At 44.1% G+C, this 27,944-nt stretch overlaps 1 protein-coding gene across 2 annotated transcripts in view; it reads left to right on the forward strand.

The window, feature by feature from the left end:
• CD82 (CD82 molecule) overlaps positions 1 to 27,944 on the forward strand; it is a 99,141-nt gene that overhangs the window by 65,225 nt on the left and 5,972 nt on the right. For both annotated transcript variants that reach the window (XM_061610827.1, XM_061610828.1), the window contains exons 3-7: positions 1,187 to 1,259; positions 4,390 to 4,514; positions 5,606 to 5,680; positions 17,682 to 17,789; positions 27,032 to 27,220. In XM_061610827.1, coding sequence (XP_061466811.1) covers positions 1,187 to 1,259; positions 4,390 to 4,514; positions 5,606 to 5,680; positions 17,682 to 17,789; positions 27,032 to 27,220 — 570 coding nt within the window. The remainder of the gene's footprint in view (positions 1 to 1,186; positions 1,260 to 4,389; positions 4,515 to 5,605; positions 5,681 to 17,681; positions 17,790 to 27,031; positions 27,221 to 27,944) is intronic.

Raw genomic sequence — 27,944 nt, forward strand, 5'->3', positions numbered from 1 at the left:
AGCTCTTTTGTCATTGGCATGTCAGGCCAGGGCTGCCTTCTTCACACCCCATGTGGAGCCTTGCTTGACTGATTGCTCCTCCGCAAGTGGTGTAGGTTCTCCCTGACATTTAGTTTTTCATGTGGAGTGATTTTAGTTAGGTTTTTTTTAATGGAAAGCATTCAGTCTTGCCAGACCCCACAGTCAGTTTGAAGTAATAAAACTTGTGCAGGTGTACCACTTCAGTGGGAACTGCGTCCAGGTTTCTAGGTTTTGAGTCATCCTTTTTTCCACTTAATAAATGCTATACTTGTAGCCTTCCCTTTTAGATTTTTTGCCCTTTTATTAGATTTTCAAAAGTTGATAGGTGACAGCTTGATCCCTGCATATTTAAGTCCTGCTAAATTCAATGTTGGGAGAATGCTCACGTAAGCTCTTTCCATCCCCCATCCCCCATTTTGCTTGACCCATGCTGGACTATATAATACTGATATTTGCATTTTATTCTGAATTAACTGTATGCCCCAAGCAAACTAAAATGCTTGGTGTTATGTTTTAAGTAGATTGTGTTCTGTTCTTGACAACTCCTTCCTAGCTTATACGCTATGAGCTAACCTAACTGTGTGCTTGCAAGACCTTAAGACTATTTAGGAATGAAGAACTTACAAGAATTCTAGTTCAGTGTTGGGGACCCTGGTTATCCAGATGTTGGACTCCAACTCCCATAAGCCCCAGCCAGAATGGACTATGGTGATGGACAATGAGAGTTGTAGTCCAGCAACATCTGAAGGGCCACAGATGTCCCACCCCTGCTCTAGTTTGATCCACGTCTTCATATAGCGCAAGGCTTCTGAGCTACTGTCTGTAGGCTGTTGATTGTATCTAGCAGGTTCAACTTCTGGACACTAATTGTCAGGGAAACTAGGTGATGACATAGATAACATTTCAAGAATATATAGGAGGGAATAACGTCTTAACATAGGAGTAGGTAAAACTTGTTAACCAAGTGCTGGGGACAAACAGGATGGCTTTCATCTTAGATGCCTCTTGGAATAAGGAATGATCTTATCTTAGAAACAGAGTTTTATACTAGAGAATGTTTGTGTTATTGTGTAAAGTGTTTCTGAAGACTCTTCTAGTGTAAAAGTGACATACAAAATACACATTTTGTACACTAATTTTTCAATCACCAAAACTTGTTTTCCAGATCTTGGGTGCTGTGATCCTGGGCTTCGGAATATGGATCCTGGTTGACAAAAATAGCTTCATCTCAGTTCTACGTAAGACAACTTTTCTTATTTCTGTATTTGTTTCTGAATCTTATCTGTAGAGCATTCCCTGTAAAGAGAGAACTCTCTATTCTACTTACTAAATTGCAAAGGGAAGCCTATCTGAACAGCAACCCACCTTCAGATCTTTGTCCAAAGTAGATCTAGCTTCCTGCGAGATTTAGAAGTTCCTTCTATAGCTAATCAGCTTTTTTTCTTGGAAAGCTACATCAGGTCAGATTGAGAACATTTGCCTTAAAGTTCTCCACTGCATAGCAACTTTGATTCAGTTCAAGAAAAGTCTGAGGGACAAATTTAGTAAAAGGAAACTGTAAAGCTAAAGCATTTGCTTAAAAATATATATTCCGCAATGCATGTTATTTCCCTGTCCATGCTTGTATTTTTAACTGTTCATTATATGGGTCATTGCTGCAGTGTTTCCAATAAGGGAGAAGTTGCAAGAAAGGGAAGTGCTAAAAGATTTCTTTTAAACTAAGCTATTGCCTCCCTTTTTAAAAAAATATATGCTTGCAACCATTTTTAGATTGCAGAAGCAGTTGAAGACTTGACTTGTGACCTGGTTTTTGCCCTGTGGTCTCATAACCAAAACTCATAACTACATGAGCCTGGCAGCTCAAAAGAGTTGTCCCTGCTGCTTTTGCCCACAGAGCTCGGATCCTGCTGGCTGCTTTTGCTGCCAATGGCTTGGAGCCTTCAGTGTGTGCCCTTTTTTTTTTAGCCCTGTTCTCTTTCCCCTCACCCGCTGTAATCTTAACTGCATGCATGCAGTATTTTTTTCTGCTTCCTTCTTTGAGATTTCACATGAAGCCTTTTCTCTCCCTTTTCTCAATTCTTTTGTCCCCCCCTTTTGGCTTTGGTAACCTTAACAGAGTCTGGGAAGGAACTTTACACAGCAGGGCATTCCAATGTGCTGCCAGAGAGGCCTTCCTCCCTTTTTCTCTTGTGCTTATCTGGCTTTTTTCCCAGAAACTGGAAAAAAAGATGGCGCAAGAGGAAATATAAACTGTAAGCTTTGTGCCAACAAAGTCTGTGGAGCTTTCCTCCAACATCCAAGACATGATGCAGACTACAGGCTGAGGCCAGGCCCTGCCTTTCTACTATAGACTCTTTTGTCCAAGGCTTTGTCCAGGCCTGTACTAGAGTTGCCACCGTGGTCCCCTCCAGATACCTTTGAACTACAGCTCCCAGCATCTCTGCCCATTGTCTGTGCTGACTAGGGCTGATGGGAGTTGGAGTCCCAACAACATTTTCCAACACCATGTTGGCAGTGCCTGTCAAAGACCCTGACATGTCCAAGGAGCTTCTTTGTTGTTGTGACAGTTGATGAGCACCTGCGTATCATTTTTGACAGACCGCGTGAGGACAGAAAGGGCTCCCATGTTGAACTCTTTCTCCTCCCGTTTCTGCAGCTCCTCCAGGGTCATCTCACTCTTGGGCTTGTTTAAAAGGCTCATAACAATGCCTTTGGGTCACCATCTACTTGCGTGGGCAGCTACTCCATGGAGGCTTGTGAGGAGCACCTTCCCTGAGCTTCCAGGTTACCCGGGTTGAATGCTCACACACACCATTCTAGCATTTCCAAGCCAACCCGCCCTCTCATTTGACCGTCTTTATGGTACACCATGTTGGCTACCCTGGCCTATAAAGTTGGGAAGGTGGCAGTGTTGGGTCTGTCAAACAAATCAACTGCCATTGCAACATGTTTTCACACTGACTCTAGGGAGTGCTAGGTAAAATTCTGAAATTGAAGCTGCTGCCATCAAGGCTCAGACATGTAATAGTAAGCTATACTTTAGTGTTCATGTGTGAACTAGGTCAGTGAGTCTGCCTTACGGCTGTGAAGATATGCTTGGAACTATGTGTGGACAATGCCTACTGAAACTTGAAAATATTTCCAAGTAGATTTACGGTTGTTGGGAGCAGGTCTTCAATGTCTTGTATAAGAGGAACACGTAGAGCCCTTAAACAAACAAACATCCGACAATGTAATCCTTGCTGTTGGTCCCTCTCCCAGGCTTCCTGACTCCATGGAGCTTGTTCTGGAGATGGCTATTGCAGCTCCACTGCTTGGGCTGGAAAATGTTGAGTTTGGGTAGAGGGGCTGTGGAAGGTTGCTGCCCCTCTTTTGCAACTGCAGGCAGTAAGTGCTTCACTGTGTGTCTGCACGTGGCTGTGTCCTTTGGTCCCACAGTAGGATGCAACATGCAGACTCTCTCCCACACCATGCCATAGGGCGTTCTTGAAACCACCACCATTTTTTGCATCAAAGCAATCTCTTTTGCATCCTTTTAAAGCTATTTCCTGAGGGGAAGAATAAATGGATTTGGTGGCCGCATATTTAAGATGTGCATCCTCGAAAATCTAATTCTACTCTTCTGCAATTTTCTATGCCCCTTAAAAGATCCTGTTGAGGTAGCAAACTGGACTCTGGAGGATAGGAGACCAGATAAACTTGCTTTGTCTTCCCTTTGCTGGTTTAGTCATCATTTTCTATTGGGAAACTCTTTCTCCACCACCAACACCTCCTTCTGCCTGCCCACTTTGTGGATCTCTGTCTTGCACACTCTTCACTTACCCAGCAGCTCCATGGAGCTGGTGAGCAAGAGAACTTAAGAAGCAGCCACATCCCCTGGACCTTTGGATGCTGTTGCCTAGCAGTGACTCATCTTGCCTGGTGGCTCTGTGGAACCCTTGGCAAAAGCACCAGGCAGGGCTAAACCAAGCAGCTAGTCTCTGTTTTCCCATGCAAAAACAGTTTCTTGGGGCGTGCATTGTTAATCAGTTTTTTTCTGAATATCTAGCATCCTATCTCTCCACCCCATCCCTGGCAGGAATACATTCCTGCTTTATCACTGGGTCTATCTTTTGTAACCAAAACAGCTGCAGGCTCAACTCCTATTTTACTTAATAAGGTGAATGACTGCAAAAATGCTCTACTTCTCCCAGAACCTGGACATGTATGAGAATTCAGCTGTCCTTAGCGCAGGGCTTTGATTACCTGGGCCCAGAACTATTAACTGTTTCCCCCACCTCTCTCTAAGGATCATGTAGCTCTTGAACCTGACCAAGGCTAGAATAACCCTTCTTAACTTTTTATGTATTTCTCTCCTGGTTCCTACAGAGTCCTCATTGTACTCACTGAAGGTTGGGGCATACATTCTCATTGGAGTTGGGACCGTCACAATGTTGATGGGGTTCCTAGGCTGCATTGGAGCAGTCAATGAGATTCGCTGTCTCTTGGGGCTGGTGAGTGATAACAGATAAATGCTGTCTTAAGTCACTTTCTCCTTCTTACTGGTACTGCCTGAGGGCTGCAATTGGACTGCAGACCAAGACATATAGGAATCTCTCTCTACTACAGCTGATGGAGAAGCACATAGGATCTCTGGCAAGACATATATTGATACATTCTTGGCTTCTCAGAAAACTGGGCCATCCAGAAAAGGGCCTACAAACTTTAACAGGTGGCAACTGTAGAGAAGGGGCCTCGTCAGCTGTGCTGGCCTGATAGTGGAATGCTTTCCCAAGGGATGCCTGCCTGACGCCTATTATTTTTCTTTGATTCCTGTGCAAAATCCTTTTTAAACATGGAGTAGCATTAGCTAGCTCCTTCATTTGAAATTGTTGTTGCTGCTTTATCAGATAGGGTGGTGGTAGTTTTAAAAATAAACCAGTAGCTGAGAATTAATCTAAGTAAGTAAGAATGAAACAAATGCCCCAGGTTTATGTTTTTGTTTGCCATCCTGGGAGAGTTTTTTGTTCTTGTTGTTTTATCAAAAGTGAGGAAAATTAAACAACATATTTTTGATTCTCCCATATGTATTATGAAATCGCAGAGTTAGGTGAAACCTTTCTGAGTCTTCTGTAGGGAACCCTTGCTGGGATGGGGTGAGTCACAGTAGTTGTCCCAGTATCAGTTGTCTTTGGTATACTGTTCTCAGCCTCACAGCTGCATTTTTTCCTCCTTTTGCATAGTGAAAAAAGATACTCCTGTGTATCTGGGGAAGCTTTTGAGGTGTGCCACAATTAATACCAGGCAGGTCAGGATAAACTCTTGCATTGCTTCCAATCTATGTATGTTTGTGCCAGCTTCCTGTTGGAGCACCTGGCAGAAGCCAACATATGAGCTCATTGCACTTGAATAGTAGCCAAAAATGGGAAAATATATTTGATAAATTAACTGTGATACGTTGGCAATAATGGTATATGCAAACTAGCTTCTTGTGCCTGATTCTGTTCTATACACACTCCCCTGAAGATCTTTTCCTGAGGTAGCTGTCCATAGCAATGGCTGTACAAAATATCAAGTGATGCCTTTTTTTATTTCTTTGTTTCAGTACTTCACCTGCCTGTTGTTGATCCTCATAGCCCAGATAACTGCTGGCCTGCTCATCTACTTCCAGCAGAATTTAGTAAGTGACTCGCCCACCTGTTGTCTTTCATTGAAATGCCATTTGTAACTTTCACATGTGCTCTTAGTTCTGATGAGTAACTCAGATCGCCATTCCTCTCTGGGAAAATTCTTAAATCAAACTTTATTTATGCAGTCCCTGTGGAAATGCCACTGTGAGGTCACATTTCTTTTTAAAAAAATCTCCAGCTGTGTGTTCTACCTTTCCTGCACATACAATGTTATGAAGTCAAGGTAAAGCAGATTTTTCATTATGTGAATTCAGTTCATTATTTCCCTTGCTTGCAGTGTTGCTATTCAGTAGTATAACTATAAGAGTGCATAATCAATAGTGCAGGGCAGGGCAGGGGGCCCTGCAAAAAAAAGAATCAACTCCTTATTGGCTTGAGTTTGCTTCTAATAAGTGTTCCAAGTTCTATATGCCTTTTAACCCTTCCCCTTCCTCCTTTGTCTTGCTATCATACCAAAACATTCATCACATAGGAAGAAATGGAGCAAAGAAATTGCAGCATTCTGTCTTTTTTTCTTTTCTTTAACAGCTGGAGCAGTAATTCTGCTTTGTGAGATCTTTCTTGGAGCCTCTAGGTTGGGGATTTACACTGCTATCCCACACGGTTTAATAAAAGTAGAAAAATGAATGCTCTGACTCCAGTATGTGTTTACATACTTAGTTGGTAGAAATTGTTTACACAGCAATGTCAGCTGATAACATTAACATGCAGTTACAGAAATGTCAAAACTACGAACAAAATATTGGCCACAAGCTAACCCAAACTTATTTGTGATAGAAGATATTTCGTTTTGAAAGTTTTGAATTTCTTGAGTACATGAGGTGGTAGTAAAAAGCAAAAAGTGGGGGAGAAAGAATCAGAAAAATCAGAAGCTTTTAGTTTTAAAACAGGAACAAATAACAATTTTATTTAAAATTTGTTTATATATCACCTCTCATTTAAAAACAAATACCAAAGTGGCATCCAATAATTAAACACAAAATAACAAAGATTAAATATAAACAAAACAAAGGCAGATGATAAATCCCAATTAAATGCAGAAGGCAGAATCAAATGTTGCATGAGTAGCACACTAACACAATGGACTTCACTTTTCTCTCTCCCAGAGCAGATTTGGGGGTGGAGAGGGAGGGAAGGTGAAGTCCCAGTGTGCAAGTCAGCATTGGATACAACCCATAGTATGGCTTGTTTGTTTGTCTGTATGTTTGTTATATCCCACCCTTCCACCCAGTGGGTGGAACCCTCTGTGGTGCAGGACCCTCCGTGGCGCAGAGTGGTAAGCGGCGGTAACACAGCCGAAGCTCTGCTCACGGCCGGAGTTCGATTCCAACGGAAGGAGGAAGTTGAATCTCCGGTAAAAGGGGTCGAAGTCCACTCAGCCTTCCATCCATCCGTGGTTGGTAAAATGAGTACCCGGCACATGCTGGGGGGTAAAGAAAGGCTGGGGAAGGAACTGGCAATTCCACCCCATGTATAGGGTCTGCCTAGTACACGTCGCAAGACGTCATCCTAAGAGTCGGAAATGACTCGCACTATAAGTGCGGAGACACCTTTAACTTTTTTCCACCCAGTAGGAGCCCAGGGAACAACAAAAAAGGCTAACAAAAACACTAAAAGCACTCTTAAAACATCATAAAACAGACTTTAAAATATTACAACAAGACATCTTTTAAAAAAAGCTTTAAATAAATATTAAAAAGCAATTCCAGCGTAGATGCAGACTTGGATAAAGTCTCTACTTAAAAGGCTTGTTGAAAGAGGAAGGTCTTCAGTAGGCACTGAAAAGATAACAGAGGTGGTGCCTGTCTAATATTTAAGGAGAGGGAATTCCAAAGGGTAGTTGTCACAAACCAATGGATCCCTGGGTGGGCTTTTTCAGGAGCGGTCAGATCACCACCTCTTTCAGGGCATCTGGAACCACTCCCTCTTGCAACAATGTATTGACCACACCCTGGATCCACTCTGTCAAATGCCCTCAGCAAGCTTTAATAAGCCAAGAAGGGCAAGGGTCGAGAGGACATGTTGCTGGCTGCATCATCACAAGCACCTTGTCCATGTCATCAGGCTGCATCAACTGAAACCATTCCCAATAAGTTGCAGCAGACGTTGCACTGGACACCTCACTGTGGACTATAGTAGATGTGGATGGGGCATCAAGATTGCTACGGAAGCAAGTAACTTACCCTGAAAGTGCCTTGCGAACAATTCACAGAGGGCCTCCGAAGGGTCTAAAACTCCATTTCCTGGAGTTGATGTTTACTCAGTATTGCAGGAATGTAGGGTGATTTATGTTAGGTTGCTTTTGGATAAACACTTTTTCTTAACTCCCAAGAGTCTTGATTATAAGCTAAATGCTCAGAGAGCAACCCCTAATCTGATTTTTTTAGGAGGGGGGAACAGGATATTTTAAAAGAAATTCTAAACACTTATTCCCTGCTGATAATGGAATCGCAGAGTTGGAAGGGGCCTATAAGGCCATCGAGTCCAATCCCCTGCTTAATGCAGGAATCCAAATTAAAGCATTTCCAACAGGTGGCTGTCCAGCTGCCTCTTGAATGCCTCCAATGTTGGAGAGCCCACTACCTCCCTAGGTAATTGATTCCATTGTTGTACTGCACTAACAGTTAGGAAGTTTTTCCTGAAGTTCAGCTGAAATCTGGCTTTCTGCAACTTGAGCCCATTATTCTGTGTCCTACACTCTGGGACGATCGAGAAGAGATCGTGGCCCTCCTTTGTGTGACAACCTTTCATGTACTTGAAGTGATGTGGAATTTTGTAGTTCGTTGGACTGGGGGTCCTTGAGTAAAATTGAAGAAACAGGCTTGCAGCAAAAAGGTAGGCCTTTGTTGGATGACAAGTGTACGCTCGGTCAGTCTCTCCCTTAGTGAGTGGAGAATTGCCCCCCTTGGCACTGGTCGCCTGGGGTTTTTATACATTTCAGGACAAAGACTCTAGCATCTACCAATCAGGATTTAACACATCAGAATGACATAGACATTACAGTATTACACAGGCATTTGCACAGGAATTACATAGACACTGTACTTTCTGCATCATGTTCTTAGTGAATTTGGCAATGTTCAGTACTTCACACAGTGAGCTAAGCACTCCAGCTAATGAGCAAAGCATTTTAGTGACTGCCATTCTTTCTAGTCTTAGAGATACCGAGATGTTCAGCATAGTATTATCAATTGTTTTGAGTACAAGTAGTTCTAAACAAACCAGCACAGTGAGAAAAAGACAGCTCTAAAGAGAAAAAAAGGATTCTGGCTAGTTACTAAACTTATTAAATGTTAAACTAAACTATTAAAATGTTATAAACCTTTATAGCTTTATATAATAATATATTTTGCTTATTGTTTGTATATTTAAAATTTCTCCAACAGAAGAGTGCTATCATATCACCCTTAAGTCTTCTCTTCTTAAGGCTAAACATGCCCAGTTCTTTCAGTCTCTCCTCATAGGGCTTTGTTTCCAGTTCCCTAATCATCCTGGTTGCCCTCCTCTGAACCCATTCCAGTTTGTCTACATCCTTAAAGTGAGATTTCAAGAACTGGACACAGTACTTAAGATGAGGCCTAACCAGTGCTGAATAGAGGAGAACTAATATGTCACACGATTTGGAAACTATACTTCTGTTAATGCAGCCTAAAATAGCATTTGCCTATTTTGCAGCCACATCATACTGTTGGCTCATACTCAACTACAATTCCAAGATCCTTTTCGCATGTAGTATTGCTGAGCCAAGTATTCCCCATCTTATAACTGTATTTGGTTTCTTTTTCCTAGGTGTAGAACTTTGTACTTATCCCTGTTAAATTTCATTCTGTTGTTTTCAGCCCAATGCTCCAGCCTATCAAGATCCCTTTGAATTTTGTTTCTGTCTTCCAGGGTATTAGCTATCCCTCCCAATTTTGTATCATCTGCAAATCTGATTTCCCTGCACCTCCTCATCCAAGTCATTAATAAAAATGTTGACAAGCACTGGGCCCAGGACTGAGCCTTGCAGTACCCCGCACGTTACCTCCCCCCAGTTTGAGAAGGAACCATTGATAAGCACTCTTTGCATATGATTCTGTTGCCAACTGTGGATCCACCTGATAGTTGTACCATCCAGCCCACATTTAGCCATCTTGCTAATCAGAATATCATGGGACACTTTGCCAAAAGGTTTGCTAAGTAGAGATATATTATGTCCACAACATTCCCACAGTCTACCAGGGAGGTTACCTGATCAAAAAATGAGATAAGCATATATATCATGTCACACAGACTTGGTGATTAGTGGCCCCTACTCCAGAAGTGGTTGCATGTTTTTCAGAATTTGGGTGAAAGCCAATGTAAATAAAACAACAATCTTATGTGCACTTAACAAGGCAGGCATGGTTTAGTTCAGGGGTGGGGAAGCTGTGACCCTCTAGCTGTTGTTGGATTCCAATTCCATTGGCCCCAGCCAGCATAGCCAATGGTCAGAGCTGATGGACTTTATAATCTAGCAATATCTGGAGGGCCCATGTCTAGTTAAAAGCAAAAGAGCAATAGGCGAGAATCCGATGAATAAGGTTTTCTAACCCCTTCCCTTCTTAAGTGCATTCTCTTATGTGCATATAAGTGCATAAATCGGGTTTCAGAACTGGACATGGAACTGAAACAGCCTTGGTCGCTCTGGTGGATGATATGAGGAGGGCATTAGATAGGGGAGAATCCACCTTTCTTGCCCTCCTAGATCTCTCAGCGGCTTTTGATACCGTCGACCACGGTATCTTGCTGGATCGTCTGGAGGGATTAGGAATAGGAGTCACAGTATTAAACTGGTTCCGTTCCTTTCTCTCCGATAGGCACCAGCAGGTGGCATTGGGAGATGAGGTTTCAGACCCTTGGCCCCTCAATTGCGGTGTGCCACAGGGCTCTATCCTTTCTCCCATGCTATTTAACATCTATGTAAAACCGCTGGGAGCTATCATCAGGAGGTTTGGGCTGCAGTGCCACCAATATGCGGATGACACTCAGCTCTACCTCTCATTGAAGTCCTCACCAGAGTCGGCTGTGGAGACCATGTCCAAGTGTCTGGAATCCGTGAGTGGATGGATGGGAAGAAACAGGCTAAAGCTGAATCCTGATAAAACTGAGGTACTGCTCGTGGGAGACAAGGGGGTGGTGGGAAACATCGACCTGGTATTTAATGGGGTAAAATTGCCCCTGAAGGACCAGGTCCGCAGCCTCGGGGTGATCCTTGATTCCAAGCTGTCCATGGAGGCTCAGGTTTCATCGGTGTGCCGGGCAGCTTGGGGTCAATTGCGTCTCATACGAAGACTGCAACCCTACCTTCCTGTCCACCAGCTCCCACTCGTAGTACACGCTCTGGTCACCTCTCATTTAGACTACTGCAATGCGCTCTGCGTGGGGTTGCCCTTGAAAACAGTCCGGAAATTACAGCTGGTACAAAATACGGCGGCTCGTCTACTTACGAACACCCGCCGTTATGATCATATTACCCCAGTGCTGTACAATCTACACTGGCTTCCAGTTATTTTCCGGGCTCAATTCAAGGTGTTGGTATTAACCTATAAATCCCTGTACGGATTCGGCCCAGTATACCTGATGGAGCGCCTCCAACGTCATAAATTGTGCCGCCCTACAAGATCTGCCACTCAGGGCCTCCTCTCAGTCCCGTCAACTAAAGTGATTGGGTTGGTGAGGACTCGGGAGAGGGCCTTCTCTGTGGCGGCCCCCATGATTTGGAACTCCCTCCCAATAGATCTTCGACATGCCCCTTCCTTATATATATTTCGCCGAGGCCTGAAGACTTGGCTTTTCCATCAGGCCTTTATGAACTTGAGACTTCTAAGGTGAACTAGCTTCAGAATTGTATTACTGACAACTCTACTAAATATTGTAATTTTGCATTGTGCTGTACTGGTTATATTGTTTTTATTGTATCATATTTTACCATGTATTTTATCGTGCTTTATTGTACGCCGCCTAGAGTGGCCATTGGCCAGATAGGCGGCCTATAAATTAAAGTTTATTATTATTAGTTTATTATAAGGACTGTCCCTGTTTGTTGGCCCACGCGCCTAGTACATCCCAGTCTTTGTTTTGATGTTATTTTTGTGTCAAATACTACTGATGGTCTCCAGAAATTAAATTCCTGAATGGAAAGTAGAATGCATTTTGGGTGCTTTCACACTGCACTTTATTCCGTTATTCTGACGATTTCTTATCTAGTAATTTGCACATTATATTTGAGCTTTCACACGACATACCGGGTAGCTCCGGAATTCTGGTGGAACGTAGTGCAAGTATAGTGCTAATTTCCGCAATAAATGATACCAGAAATGATCCTTTAGCAAGGCTGGGAACCCGGAAGATCACAGGAGTTTTTCACTAGCTGCTACAGCTCATGTGACAGGCATCCCAGCATGCAGTGCGTTCCTGCCCTTTAGTCATGCAGGGGTTTTTTTGCCTGATGAACATTGTACCGGTATTCCGGCATCGGCACAGATAGCAGCAGCATTTCACACACACACCTGTCTTGATACAACTAAAACAATTTAAAAAGTCAGATCCTAAAGGGAGAGGGCTTGCATGGTAACGGGATGAGGTCTTACACCTCCTACACAGTGGGGAACAGTGTGCATGGGAGAGGGACGAAAACAAGCTGTGTGAAAGGCAGTTGCGCGAAATGCCGCTATATCTGCTGAAAAAGTACTGTTCCTTATCGCAAGAGGTACTGCAGTGTGAACGGGATTTTAGAATTTGGGACAGAAGCGCTACCGTTTTAATCCGTTAAACTAGTGCTGTTAGCCCCATGTGTGAAAGCAGCCTTGTCTTTAATGCCCAGGCATGGTATTTTTAATTTCATTTCATTTGTTATGGCATGTGGACAGTACATAAGCTGCCACTTTACATCAGTAGCTCCAGAGCTGTCTTTTCAGCTGTGTTTAGGACAGTGGTGTCTTTCTAGTATATCTTTTACAAAAAGAACCAGCATCCTTTTGACTTCTGATCTAGTGCAGAATAGGCCAATACCGGGTATATGAATTTAGCATGTAGCCCAAGGAATGGAGTTTTCAGTTAGAGGGTGAGAGGGGGCTCAAGCAGTGATACTTGGAGTGAGAACTGGGGCATTTCATTTGTGAATTGTGGGTCTGAATAGGGTGGTCTCGGCTTTATGTAATTGTCAGATTGATGTGCCAGACCCCCTTCCTGCAGTTATGCTGAAGACGAAGTGGAGAGAAGCTCTCTTTTTTTTACTTTTTGTTAAAGGTGTTTTCTCTGACCTTTTTATGTAGTGGTTGAACTTGTTCTCTCATTTTAACAGACTGTTTTTATGTTGTAAAATAGCCAGTTAAAACTGCCTAACAAGTTCAACCACTGAACTTTGGTGTTTAGGTGTTCTCTGCCTGCCTTTCACTTCAGCTTAGGCTGTTGTGCTAAGCTACCTATAAATCTTGTAAAAAATCTGCAAGAGATCTTTGCCTTGATGCTAATGGCAAGAACTCCTGACTAGGTATAATGTAAAGATTGCTAAGCCTCCTCCTTTCTTTTTCAGGCATGTTATTCCATGAAGCCCCAGTGTAAATAACTCTTTTGCTGCTATCAATCTTTGAGTGAGATGTTTTTGTTCCTCCAAACTCTGGTTTTTAGAGATATTTTTCTCTTTGTTTTTGTAGAAGTTTTGGGTTTGGCTTGTCATATTTTCCTCCACATGATGACGATGGAGGACTATATGTGGAGATGTTGCTAGCAACAGAGGTCGCTCAGGGTGCCTCTTTTTTCTTCTCCTTCATATCGTGGGGAGGCATCTTTGGAAACTTCAGCAAGCTCATCTGGCAGGAAGAGTCTGGCACGCCAATTTCTTCTCCCCTCATGTCTTTAGATGAAGGCCAGCCCACTTCCAGCTAGAATCTGGCTGCTGCGAGGGAAAATAGGCGAGTCACCCTCTGCCCCCTCTCTCATCCATTGGTCTGAGTCACAGGGCTGCGTAGCTGAGTGTTTAGTATATGGAAAAAAGAACTTTCTCTTGGTTAAATACTAGCTTTCATAAACCTTCTAGGGCTACTTACAGACTCTTCTGTGGGTGGGATTCAATTGCATGCTGGCAAATTCTGGCTTTGCAATTTAAAGTGGATTTCGAGCTCTTTTTACAACAAACCCTCTTCCTCCCATCCTCCAAATCGGACCTTTCACAGTAAGAGAAATGGTGGGGAAATACACGGGAAAGTGGGGATAATAGTTGCTTGATGTGATGACTTGCAACTTCCCTGCAAACAGATCAGGCTCAATAAGTGGGTCATCTGGAAGTGACCTAGGTCTCTTTCCAGGGGAAACTGCTCCTGTTAGGAATTCATGCGGCACCCAGGTCCTGCTTCCAGGCTTCCCATAGGCACCTGGTTGGCCACTGTGTGAAATCAGAATGTTGGCCAAGATGGGCCTTTGGCCTGATCCAGTCGGGCTTTTCTTATGTTCTCGCTGCCTGCTTCCTAAAGTTCTTAATTTCTAACATAACTTTCTCTCTTTATCAATTTAATCATCTGGTATTAGTCTTTTACACATGCATCCATAATGTCTTTGAAATGTCATATCTTCAAATTGTGTTGAATTAGCAGATAGACCTAATAAATTCTAGGGTTCCATACTGGGTTCCTATAAACCTTAAGTTCCATATCGCCTCTGTATCCAGCCCTCTCCAAAGAGCTTAAAACCACCTACAGGGATTATCGGACCTAGTTACCTGTGTGGTTAAGCTGGTATTTGAACCCAAGTCCCCCCTCTTTCCTCCCTTTCCCAAATGAAAGCCCAACATTTCTGTCACTACACCTCACTAGCTAAAGTTCAGTATGTACGAAGTATACCCATTAGCTGAAATCATCCATGTGGAAATGCATGTGGTACAGCCATATCCTGGGGAATACAGTTTGAAGGTGCTGTGAACATTCTTTTTTGCACATTTATCTGGCTGCCTTCTGAGGGGTCTTTTGGTCCCCCCCCCAAATTTTGGACACACCATGAGAGAAAATAATCTAGGTTGTTCAGTCCTTTGCCCATGACAAGCTCTACTATTAGGCCAGAAGTAGCTAACATAGTGTCCTCCAGATGTTCCTGGACTTTGGCTCCCATCAGCCCCAGCAAGCATGCCCAATGGTCAAGGCTAATGGGAGTTGGAGTACAACAACATCTGGAGGGCACCATGTTGGCTACCCTTGCGTTAGGCAAGCAGAGGCAGCCATCTCAGCAGGCAGATGCTGGAGACAAGGAGTGCTGGTAAGGTGTTGAATGATGCCCTGCACCTCTTATGCTAGCTCACTGCCCTCAGGTGTGTTGGAAGATGTTGTCCCATTGCCCATGTTGAAGTAAGACTCAACTGGCAGGTTAACTTCTGCAAATTGTATTTGGGCCAAACCAGGCATGTTATTAAAATGCATATTTGCACTTAATGGGCAGGCTTTTAAAAATGCAAAGAGCAGCAATGGCTGCTGAATTATTGGAATCACAGCAGGCAGAAACTGGGGGTGGAAAAGACTCCATTTCTGGGATTTGTCTTGTAGCCAATGAGGTAGTATGGAAACTTTTGACTTCTCTTGCTTTTCCATGGTGTGCAAACTCTCATCAAGGGGAAGTTGTGAAACATTTCATTGTTCCTGTCTATTCTCATAATTGGGGCTGCCAGACAGTAACCCAGATGCCTGTACCATACATAGCTTGGGAGGGGAGCTTGTGTTTTCCTGACTTGGTACATACTGGGCTCATCCTGCAGGACTCCTCTCCCATTATTCAGTAACATGAACTGGCAAAAGGAAAGCTGGCTAACTTCTTTGCTCCCACAAGAGGCAGGGATGGCCACCACTTTGGATGGCTTTAAAAGAGGATTAGGCAAATTCATGGAGGAAAAGGCTATCAACGGCTACTAGCCATGATGGCTATGCTCTGCCTCCATAGGTGGAGGCGATACGCTTCCAAATGCCAGTTGCTGGAAACCACAGCAGGGGACAGTGCTCTTGTGCTTAGGTCCTGCTTGCGGGCTTCCCCCAGGCATCTGGTTGGCCACTGTGAGAACAGAATGCTGGACTAGATGGGCCATTGGCCTGATACAGCAGGCTCTTCTTATGTTCTTCTTCCAAACCTCCAGCTGTTGGCATCTGTAGGAACTCTGTATTTGAGGAAGGGCTTGCTCTCAATTGCTATCCCTTTCTGGTTTCACCAACAGCTGTGACATCTTGTCCCAGTTTTACTGGAAGCAAAACTAAAACATTGCCCGGAGGCTATATGATGTTTTTGGGAAATAACTAATATGTGAGTGGAGGGAAGTGGGAGCCTGGGGGCATAAAGCTCAGTAATGTAATGCACCAAACCATGGTTTGTTTGTTTGTTTTGAATATGTCATCCAGATAGCTCAGAGGATCAAACAATGGTCAGGTGTAACTTAATTGTGTTTTGATAGGAGGAAGTTGATTTGTTTCTTTAACAGAAAACTGTAGGTTTAATATGCTTATACTCAGATTTAATATTATTCAGGCTATTTTTAAAAAGACAAATGGGTTTTGTTTTTTTTAAAAGCTACATATATTATAATCTACTACACACAGTAGCAACTAGTGCATAAGAGATGTGCTTCGTGTGCGTGTGTCGTATTTGGGGAAGGCATTGAATTCCTCTATGGCAGTATTTCATTAGAGCCTCAAGGCATTTTGGAAGTCATGTCACCTATTCAACCAGGAAAGGCTTTCAGGGATGTGTTTTTGAAGTGGGGGGTGGGGAGTTAGGCTGTAGTTACATGGCAAGAGAAAGGCACTTTGCACAAACTCAGATGCTAATCTAAGTCACACATAACAATAAAAGCAGATTCTGGGGCTACCTTCTGGTGAGCCCTACCACTAATTAATTCTAGTCCACACACAGGCGAGGGCCCAGTGCATCATATCCTGCATTGTTTGTCAGTAATGAGTGATGCTTCCCCACACTTTCTTGAAACTGGCACCTTTTTAGTTTTCCGGGTTTGAGTCTATAGCATGTAAAAGCAGCTTCCTTTGTTGACATCACAAAGGGGGGAAGAACAAAACCCCACAAGCTCGCTGCCTTCTATGGCTTAGGACAAATAACAGCCAAGATCAATCGCATTAACTTCAGGAACCAGGCCAAGTTGCTTTGCTTCTCGTCCCTCGTTCCCCAATGCTGGGTGTATGTGTGTATGGGAGTGAGTGAGATGTCAGCTGCAGCAGAAGGAGGGAATGATTGTATGATTGCCTTCCACCTGACTGCATGGCCAGTAGGAATTTATGAGCAGATGTAGCCTCCTTCAGAGCATCTTTGCTGTATGGAGCTACCTCGAAAACAACATTGCTTGGTCTGAGCAAAGTGTTGGACTGTTGCTCCCATCAGCCTCAGCCAGCATGGCCCAGTGAGGGTTAGGGAGGAGGGGATTGGCAGTCCAACAAAGAGGAGAGTTCAGCCCTGTTTCCTAGAGATTCTCAGGATGCTTTTAAGTAGCAGCAGACACCTGACTATTCTCTCGACAGACCTTTACCTCAGGAAATGTGCTGTGCGTGCATGGCTGGGGGAGAGGGAGGATGCTTGCACACCTGCTTGCTGCACACCTTCCCTTACCTCAGGAAAGCCTATGTGGGGTGACTTGTCTGGAGAGAAGAGGTGAGAGGCTGGGGATTGGCAAATTATTTTTTAATTTGTTTTAAACTGTTTTTGATAATGTATCTTATATTATTGTGACCCTACTGGTGTGAAGGAGGAGGAGTAATAATAACAACCACCTTAACCAGCTCATCCACCCAAAAAATGTACATCCCTGCTTCTTATGAAGCTCTGGATTTGTGTGTGTGTAATGTGTGTGTAATGTGTGTGTGTGTGTACACAGCAGTTTTTAATAATTCTGTTATGACCTGTAGCTGAACCTATTATGGTAACTAATCTATGAAATCTGTTAGACGATCAATGAGAGATCAATACTTAACATTTTTTATTTTTGTTCACCAGCTCAAAACTGAAATGTCTAGGATTATTGGTGACCTCATCCAGAATTACAACCCTCATGATGATAAGAATAAGACCCTTGAGACTGCATGGGACTATGTCCAGTCACAGGTGAGTTGCCATGCAAGACTTGATCAGGCAAGGGGGCAAGCAAAGTCAGTGTACAGTGCTGTGAGGGGAGCCATATTGGTTGTCTTTGCAAAGTCAGTGTTGTCAAACCATTAGGGATCTGGATATAAATTAATTCCTAAATAAACAATGCTGTTTGCAGGTTGGTTGCAAACAGAGATAAGTTATGGGGGGCTCTTTGAGATGGTGTTCTGACTTTCCCCACAGAGCACTCCTTCCCATAATGTAGTTGAAACAAACACAACATTGAGCTATTGGTAAAGTAGGCACTGGTTATGCCAATTCTTTTTATTTCTCCGAGTATTTTCAGGCCACATTTCAGAATAAATTCACTTGCAAGGTGACTTACAGTACATAAAAATATGAAACTGTAAAAGAAAAAGAATAAAATCACAACTATTAAACACGAATGGTAGATATAACCTTATAGCCCAATTAAAATATTTAATGTAACTTCAATGGTAGCCTTATTGCACTATTTTTGCTTCCCTTTTTTACTTCTGTGAACTATGGAAAGGCACAAGCAAGAGCCACTTCATACATAAGTTACCTAATGTGGGTATGGAGAGGAAAAGAGAAAGAGCTGTGTTTGCACGTAACACTAAGCCATGGCTTATTTTAACCACGAGTTGTCTCACAAGATGAGCAAACCAAGCCCTGACAGCTTAGGACCATATGTCTGCCACTGAGCTTGCAGCTAGGAGTCACCCTTTGCACAAGCCTGTGATTTCCTGAACCTGTGACTATTGTACTTGTGGCTGCCATGGTTTGCATACACATGGTGGCCCCCTTTGGGTCACTATGGGTTTGCAAATTATACCAGCAATCTCTGCAATGGAGGTGCCAGCTCTTATGAATGAGGTCTCTGCAAAAGCCCCTCTGAGCTCTGCCTTCAGCTTGAGGGCTGCTGGCTATTGCGTGTAGTTCGCAGGTCACTGATGAGTAATAAATTAAGTGGCACACACATGAACCAGCTCTTTCTTTGTGTTGCTGAGATATATTGGAGGTGCAGTTGCAAGTGTGTGTGTTGTTTTAAAGCAGATCCTTTAAGTGTCAAAACACTCGTTCTGAGCAATAAAATCAGTGTTATCACTTTCAGGAATCTTGCAACTTTTAGTTTTTAGAAATATTATACAAATCAAATTGTTAACGTCTTGATTTGGGGACAAGAAGGCATAGACCCCAGCTTTCATCTGGTGTGTGGCTTCGTGAGTGTGTGTTTCTTGGCAAGCTCTTGGCATAGATCAGGTCTCCACAGCTTGGGACTTGCCAAGCTGAAATTGGCTTGCCAGCCCTGTATTGTAATCTGCCAGATGTTTGGTACCCCTCTGAGTGTTTGCAGTCCCTGGCAGATTGCAATCCATGGCTGGCAGGAAATGGTAAAAAATAGGATGTGTTTGGGCTGGCATACATGGTTGGTGAGCTGCATTTGGCAGACTTAGTAGTTCACAAGTTGTGCCAGCCTGGCTTGGGCCATTTTGGCATTCAGGTCAGTAGGCTAAAGTTCTTAATGCTTTATGTAACTGTTCTATTGGAATGAAGGGGTAGGTTCACATAGAGGACTCCTCCTTTCTGCTAACCCTACTATGTTCACTCCTATTTGTGTGTTCTGGTGAAATGCTTCCACAGTTGTTCAGTGGAAGATGCACACTCTAAGAAAGAAACAAGAATATGAAAAAACGGGTGCAAAGCCTGCTTACACTTGTGGCTGCCTGTTGTTAGATCTAGGTGTGTGGTTGAAAATGGGTGTACAAGTTCTGTTTGTAGTTCTCCTGGGTTAAGTTTGCATTCTAACTTCTGAGCAGGAAGCAGCTTGCTCTTCTGCAATGGTTGCTCCCCTCTGGGCCTGCTGTTCCTCCCAGTGGACCTTCTCAGCAAGGATTGTGAAGGGCTATGGTTTGGTGTAGAGCAGCTGCTTTGCATGCAGAAGGTCCCAGGTTAAATCACCAGCATCTCTAGGTAGGGTAGAAGAGAGTCCTGCCTGAAATCCTGGAGAGTTGCTGCCAGTCAGTGTGGACGATACTGAGCTAAGTGGGCCAATGGTCTGTCACTGTCTAAGGCAGCTCCCTATGTTTGTAAGGGTGCTATAAAAAAAAGGCATCTGCCAGTGTGGGGGTTTGAACTCCGGCTCAAATGGCAAATAACAGCCAGGATCTCAGGAGTAGTTGCCTCTCAAGTCTGTTTTCAGTTCTTTAATGGCTCTGATAGCCACCAGCTTTTACAGAAAAGGTCTCATGCCAAGTCAGCAAACTATACGCTGGGGAAGACCCTCTTAGACTGCTGAAAGGAATCCATCAGCCCATATTCCTAGTACCATTTGAGGTTAGGGTGAGTGGATGGTATTACACTCCAACTTTTAATGTCCTTTTAATATACACTGTCTTGGGATTTCAGCACAGAGTCACTAGAAACAGCCTTATACAGAATCAGAAAATTGGTCTGTCTAGCTCAGGACTGGCAGCAACACTTCCAGACAGGAGTTTCTCCCACTCCTATCTCGAGATTCCAGGAATGAAATTTGGAACCTTTTGAATGCCAAAGCCTGTGCTTTATCACTGAGCTGTAGCTGGCGCAAGCAGAGTTCTGCTATCACAATGGACTTGATCTTTCTCTCTTCCCGGAGCAGTTTTTTTTTGGAAGGGGCTGCAGGGGGAGGGGAGGCAAATGAAGTCCAAGAGTGCAAGTAGGAGTTCATTCTGCTCTCACATAGGCAACTCTGCCATTGAGCTGGGGCCATTTCCCAATTTCCCTTGCAAACAAAAGGCAGCATATAAAAACTTTAAGTAGTAAACTCTCTCTGATACGAACAGTCATAACTACTAACATTGCAAGTATTTTTGCTATATTGCCCCTACACTTAAAAAAAAAAAATCTGCAACTAAACATACAGATATGCCATATCTGGCTCTGAAGATTTAAGTCACACCTCAGACATAGCCAACAAACCATGGCTTTGCTCCATAGGCTTTCTTTTTCCCTAGCATATTAGGATTTGTTTCCTTATTTGGGCAAGCCATGGGTTGCATCAGCAATGTAACGATGTGCTCCTACAATAAATCTGGCTGCATCAAGGGCTCCAATCAAATACCGGGGGCGGTAGACTGTGTGTGGGGGTAAGTCTCAACTCATCCCAAACAGTATTCCCATCACTTGCAGCTAGGATTGTACTCCAGCTTCATGATCTGCAAATAGCAGAGAGTTACAAAATCCTGTTCACTTTTGGCAAAGCTCAAAGAGACTTTTGCCCTATTCTTGTTTTCGAGGGAGGGATAGGTTCACATCTTATGCTTTCAACTTTCCCACGCACAAAAGCTTGTTCCATCCGTATTAGTGTGCCTAAACCATATTCTGCATTCAAACCAGAATTGGAAGCAAACCATGGTTTGTGCATACTAGGAAAGAAGTCTGAGCAAATTAACGGGACCTTGGCAAGTTCTGGGATTATTAGCAGCAGTCCTTTGGGCAGAAGTCCAGGGCCCCACAGCCTGGGGGTACATACTTTCACCCACAAAAGAGGAGCATTGGGGGGGTAGTGGCAAGCAGAAGCAGCAGCTCATCTAGCTACCATTCAGAAAAAAATGAATGTTATAGAGGAGGCAAAGGACAGGAACAGGTGGCATGTCCAGGGAGGGGTGCCGCACAGATCCATGTCTAACAAGCTGTCTTTTTTACAACTTCACCAGCCATGCTGCCTCAGTCCACTATGATTGGCTACATTTTGTCACAATGCATAGCTGCCTTACAGAGGCAGACCTCAGACAGGGAACAAACATGAAGTGCTGCTGCTGCTTTTGCACATGCTTCTGCCTGGTCCACTGTGTCAGTAGAAGTGGAGCCACCGCACCAGGCCTACTGGCCGGCCGGCCTGCGCAGGAGACCCTGAAGCCAGAGCAGCAGCAAGTCAATAGTAATGACTCGACAGCTGAAGGCAGCAGAAAAATGGCAGTACTGCAGCAGCTTGCTGTGTGTGTGTGGGGGGGGTTGGCTTTCTTTCCCTGGCACCACTGCCCTTCCCAACCTAATTTCCACCATTGATAGGTTGTTCGTTAAAAAGGTAAAGGTGTCCCTGCACTTATAGTGCGAGTCGTTTCCAACTCTTAGGATGACGTCTTGCGACATTTACTAGGCAGACCGTATATATGGGGTGGGATTGCCAGTTCCTTCCCTGGCCTTTCTTTACCCCCCAGCATAGGCCGGGTACTCATTTTACCGACCACGGATGGATGGAAGGCTGAGTGGACCTCGACCCCTTTTACTGGAGATTCGACTTCCTCCTTCCGTTGGAATCGAACTCCAGCCATGAGCAGAGCTTTGGCTGCGTTACTGCTGCTTACCATTCTGGCTAGGGGGTGATGGGAGTTGTTGTCCAAAATATCTGGAGGGCACCAGGTTGGAGAAGGCCAAACTAAGGTATGGCTGCTAGTATTTCCCTTCTATCCCACATACAACAGGTTTTTTTTATCTTCTCCATTCTTCTCCATAGCTAGGCTCTTTCATCCATTTGCGGTGAGGAGACAGTAGGTGAATTGCTCCATCTTCTGGTGACTGACTTGGTTACTGAGCTAGGTTACTGGTTTGAGCTGGCATCTAAGAATGGAGCTGAAATTCTGTCTTGCGTTTAAACCATGTCAACATCCATGCCGAGGCCACCTTATCCGGGGCGGCTCAGGATTTCATGGTCTCCATGACAACCGTGGGACTGTCCCAATATGCCATTGGCCCAACACATGTAGCAGGGCATACTCTAGATTTGGGTTTTGCAACTGGTTGAACTGTGGAATACAAAAATGAGCCGGGCGGTTGACATGATTGCTCCTGAGCACCCTCTCCTGTGTAGAGCTCATACGGCTCCATTGTATACCCCAGAGCTGAGAGCGATGAAACAATATAGGAGACGGCTTGAGTGCAGATGAAGGTGAACTCCTGGTGGATGCAATTACACACTGGTAAGTGCCTATGGTAAGCTGTATTTAGGAGCAGTGAGGGCAGCAAAAAAATAATATTTTGCTGCCACTATCAAATCATCAATCTGCCACCCAGCAGAGCTCTTCAGAATTGTCCGGGGGCTATTACACTCTGGCCCCAGGGACATGGTAGAACCATCTGAGGCCTGCTGTAATGAATTTGCTAGGCACTTCCAGGATAAAATATTTAGCATCCGCCAGGACTTAGACTCCAGTATTATAGCAGGTGAATCAAGCAAGGTATCCAGAGCACAGCCTTGTCCCAATTTCTTGTATGAGTTTTAGTTGGTACAGCTTAAGGACGTTGACAAGGAGCTTGGACAGGTTCGTGCAACCACTTCTGTGCTGGATCGTTGCCCTTCTTGGCTAATAAAAGCTAGCAGGGATGGAACAGCCGGCTGGGCCAGGGAAGTGATTAATGCTCCTCTGTGAGAGGGGGTGGTCCCTGGCTGCCTGAAAGAGGCAGTAGTGAGACCACTCCTGAAGAGACCCTCCTCGGACCCAGAAATCTTAATAACTATAGGCCTGTGGCAAATGTTCCATTCCTGGGCAAGGTCCTTGAACGAGTGGTTGCGGGCCAGCTCCAGACACTCTTGGATGAGACCAATTATCTGGATCCATTTCAGTCGGGGTTCAGGCCTGGTTTTGGCACGGAAACAGCCTTGGTCACCTTTTATGATGACCTTTGTCGGGAGAGAGACAGGAGGAGTGTGGCTCTGTTGATTCTCCTTGATCTCTCAGCGGCTTTCGATACCATTGACCATGGTATCCTTCTGGGGAGACTAGCTGAGTTGGGAGTGAGAGGTACTGCATTGTGGTGGTTCCACTCCTACTTGGCAGGTCGCCTCCAGAAGGTGGTGCTTGGGGGAACATTGCTCGGCACTCTGGACTCTCCAGTATGGGGTTCCGCAGGGGTCAGTTCTGTCCCCCATGCTGTTCAACATCTACATGAAACCGTTGGGTTCGGTAATCCAGAGCTTTGGAGTGCATTGCCATCAGTACGATGATGACACGCAGCTCTACTTCTCCTTTTCATCTTCTTCAGGTGAGGCTGTCAATGTGCTGAACCGGTGCCTGGCTGCGACAATGGACTGGATGAGGGCTAATAAACTGAGGCTCAATCCAGACAAGACTGAGATGCTGCTAGTGGGTGGTTCTTCTGACTGGATGGTGAATGTCCAACCTGTCCTGGATGGGGTTGCACTCCCCCTGAAGGAGCAGGTCCATAGCTTGGGGGTTCTCCTAGAACCATCTCTGTCACTTGAGGCTCAGGTAGCCTCGGTGGCACGGAGTGCCTTCTACCAACTTCGGTTGGTGGCCTAGCTGTGCCCCTATCTGGACAGGGATAACGTGGCTTCAGTTGTCCATGCTCTGGTAACCTCCAAGTTAGATTACTGCAATGCACTCTACATGGGGCTGCCTTTGAAGACGGTTCGGAAACTGCAGCTTGTGCAAAATACAGCTGCCAGATTGGTAACAGGGACCAGACGGTCCAAACATATAAAACCAGTTCTGGCCCGCTTGCATTGGCTGCCTGTATGTTTCCGAGCTCGATTCAAGGTGCTGGTTTTAACCTATAAAGCCTTACATGGCTTGGGACCACAATACCTGATGGAACGCCTCTCCCGATACGAACCCACCCATACACTACGCTCAACATTTAAGGCCCTCCTCTGGGTGCCTACTCCGAGGGAAGCTCAGAGGGTGGCAACAAGGGAGAGGGCCTTCTCAGTGGTGGCCCCCAAATTATGGATTGATGTTTTTGACGAGGTGCACCTGGCGCCAACAGTTATCTTTTCGGCACCAGGTCAAGACTTTCCTCTTCTCCCAGGCATTTTAGCATGTGTTTTTAAATTGTTTCAAATGTTTAATTTGTGTTTTAAATTGTTTTTAAAAGATGTGTTTTAAATTTGTATATGAGTTTTTAGTGTTTTTAAGTACTGTAAACCGACCAGAGAGCTTCGGCTATGGGGCGGTATAGAAATAAAATAAAATAAAATAAATAAACCACTAGAACTCTGAAAATTGGGAACACTGGGTTGGATCCAGAGATGTGAAAGCTGAATAAATTCTGCCATAGTACTGCTCTATGAACTGTTCCACGAGAGCTAGTAGAAGACATTGTGGGCTGTTATGCTTGTGTCTTCCTTATGGGCTTCCCATGGGCATCAGGCTGGCCATGTGAGATGCAGGATGCTGGACTAGGTAGGCCTTCATTCTGCCCAAGCAGGGCTCTTCTTATATCCTTGTGCAAGAGTATGCAACGTCTTGAGCAAATGGATTTCAGTTCTGCTCTCACACAAAGATCTTTTGCTGAATCAGTAAAAGGCCTTCTGCTTACAGAAAGTTGCCTCTGGATCCAATGATGACATATACATACAGGAGGCGGGTGCATGTGTGTGATGTACGGTGCGCGCACACACATACACATATATATACACACACAGTCATGCAGTGTTGCTCTGTATTTTAATTATTTTTAATTGGCAGTTACTATTTAACTTTTTAAAATCTGCTATTATTCTTTGAGTTTTTATAGTGGATTTCTTAAACTGTTTGAATATTTTCTACAGTTATTGTTAGCCATCTTGGGTATTTTACATGGAAAGGCAAGATAAAAATTTAACCAGGTTTTTTTGTGTGTGTGTGACAGTACTCACTGTACAGAGTACCAGCACTTTTTTTTTTTTTTACTCTCCTTGGCAGCCATTTGTGCAGCACTTTTAGCAAGATATGAGTACAGGCACCTCACTTTTTACTTAAAAAAACAAACACTGAATTTGAAAAATAGCAAACAATATGCTAACATGATATGGAGAGCTGTCTTGGTCACTGCAGTAATGAGTGAACAATTGGTCAAAGTGACATGGTTCCATTTATTAATGCCCAATATGTTTTGCGTACATGTGGGGCCTTTTGAAGACAGTAGTCAATACAACCTCTTGTTTAGCATGCAGTAGTCTTGCTCTAATTGCTGCTTCACTACAGTGGTGTAGTTGCTGCCAAGAATCTATTTCCTGCTCATGGGGTGGCCATACAGCTTCCTATTCATAGCACCCATATGTATGGCGAGTGCCTTCCGTATGTAAAAACAAGTCCCACAGCTCGCAGATATGTTGTGACGTAAGCTTCCACGGGCAAGAGCCAATGTTGTCAGATGTATGACATGGTCTCTTAAGGAGAGGTTTGTGTGAATATGTATGTGTGTATGTGTGTGCATGCCATGTATGTGTAACATGGAAAAATACAGAGCACAGAAGAGTTACTATGACCTTGCTCTGTTGTTGTATTTAATCTATGCAGAGCACAAATAAATACAAGTTCCAACCAGAATGGACATGACCCACTTGCAGCTGGTGACCTCAGGTTATAACAAGCATAGCAGGAAAAATGGGGTAAGGCTGCAGTCTTAACCCCACTCAGTAGGACTTTTTTCTGAGTAGGTATTGTCAGGAGTGCAGCCTAAGCCCCTAAAGAGGGGCAGTTACTCTTGTGAGAAGAGCCATTTCCAATACTTGTTGAACCAGGATACTGAAATATTAAATATTATATATGTTGACAGCACTTCAGGTGCTCTGTAGTGCTTTCTGGTTATGCTGATGTGGGGCGGAGTCTTAAGAAGTAGAGAAGTAGAAAGCCATGGAAATCTTAACAAACTGCAGTCATCAGTGTGTATTTTTAGATGGAGTCCTTGAACTTAGGGCTGCCCTGATGTAGTCCCTCAAATGAAACAACTTTAATAGTTCACCTTCTCTGTGACCTGGGAAAGGGAGCGTGTGGTGATGTTGGAGGAAGGACATGTAAAACTATTATCCTTTTGTCAATTTATAAAGTGCTCTTCCAATACTCTGACTTTGTCAGACAGAAAGCTAACATCTAGCTAAGGTTGGTGAGCTGTATGCAGTTATCTGCTATATGATGATTTTAACATTTGTTTTAATTTTACACAGCTTCAAGACTGAGTGGTATAAAAACATTTGAATTTATTTTTTTTTAATGCAGAGATTTTTTTTTTTTTTGCAGTGGAGAGTACAACTCAGACAGAAGTTTACCACTGGAGTGAAACTAGGCCTATTTTATATATTTGGAGCATTGTTTTACAGCACTGTTGCTTACAGGGAGATATATAAATACCTATAATAAATAAATAGGCCAGTGTGAAGCAGATGAGACAAATGTAGATGTAACCTCCTCAAGCAAAATGAAATTGTGATATTGTTGAAAAGGAATATGTAGGGTGATATCTTTCTTCAATTGTAGCTGTCTTGCTGTGGCTGGACTGGACCAGAAAGTTGGAAAAACAACACATTCCTCCAGGACAGAAACCAGACAGCCTACCCTTGCTCTTGCAGCAGTGACTCGGCTGACTCCATGCAAGAAGTGGGCTTCTGCTTTTTGGGCACTGCTTCCAACACCACAACAGTTGATGACTGGCCAGTTACAAATCAGGTGAGCGTGTTTAATTTAATGGAATCCCATTGCAGGAATTCATATTAGAGCTATCCCCCAGTTCAGGATCTGCGCCCTCCCCAAGCACATTTCTATAGCCTCCCAACACCCTGCCAATTGGGCGGCAGCACCAAAAAGAGAGTAAAAAATATAGCACTGGAATGGGGAAATGAAGATGCAGATGCACATCGCCCCCTCTCCTGTCATCCGATGGATCATTTAAGTGGAATGGGTACAATAGTCCCTCCTCTCCAACTGATTTATGCAACTCAGCTGAGGAAGGACAGGTGTGCGTCTCTGTGTGTGTTCGTGTGAGAGTATGGATGGGCCACACCCACATTTGGCCACGCCAACCCCTGGCCAAGGGTGAATGTGGGTCTTGGGCAAAAAAAGATTAGCGGTCCCTGTAATAGAGGTTTCCTGGCCTGAAAAAGAGATGTGGGGCTGGAAAATGGCAACAAGGCACCAGCTATGTTGCTTTTTCTACTAGGATATTCACTTTCTGTATGGACCTAATTTAACACAATATCTGGAACAGAATCAAGAGAATATCTCCCTCTTTTAAAAAATCAACTTACTTGTCATGATTGAAGACAGATATTTGAAGCAGGGGGAGATTTGTGTGTCTTGCATGGCACTACTCCTAACTCCTGGTTTTTCAGTCCTTCTCCTAAGAGCACAATCTGATGCCTGGTTCTTATCTGTACTTTCCCTCCTGCCAACA

This window comes from Rhineura floridana, chromosome 2, assembly GCF_030035675.1.
Source record: "Rhineura floridana isolate rRhiFlo1 chromosome 2, rRhiFlo1.hap2, whole genome shotgun sequence".
In the NCBI taxonomy this organism is placed as follows: Eukaryota; Metazoa; Chordata; class Lepidosauria; order Squamata; family Rhineuridae; genus Rhineura; species Rhineura floridana.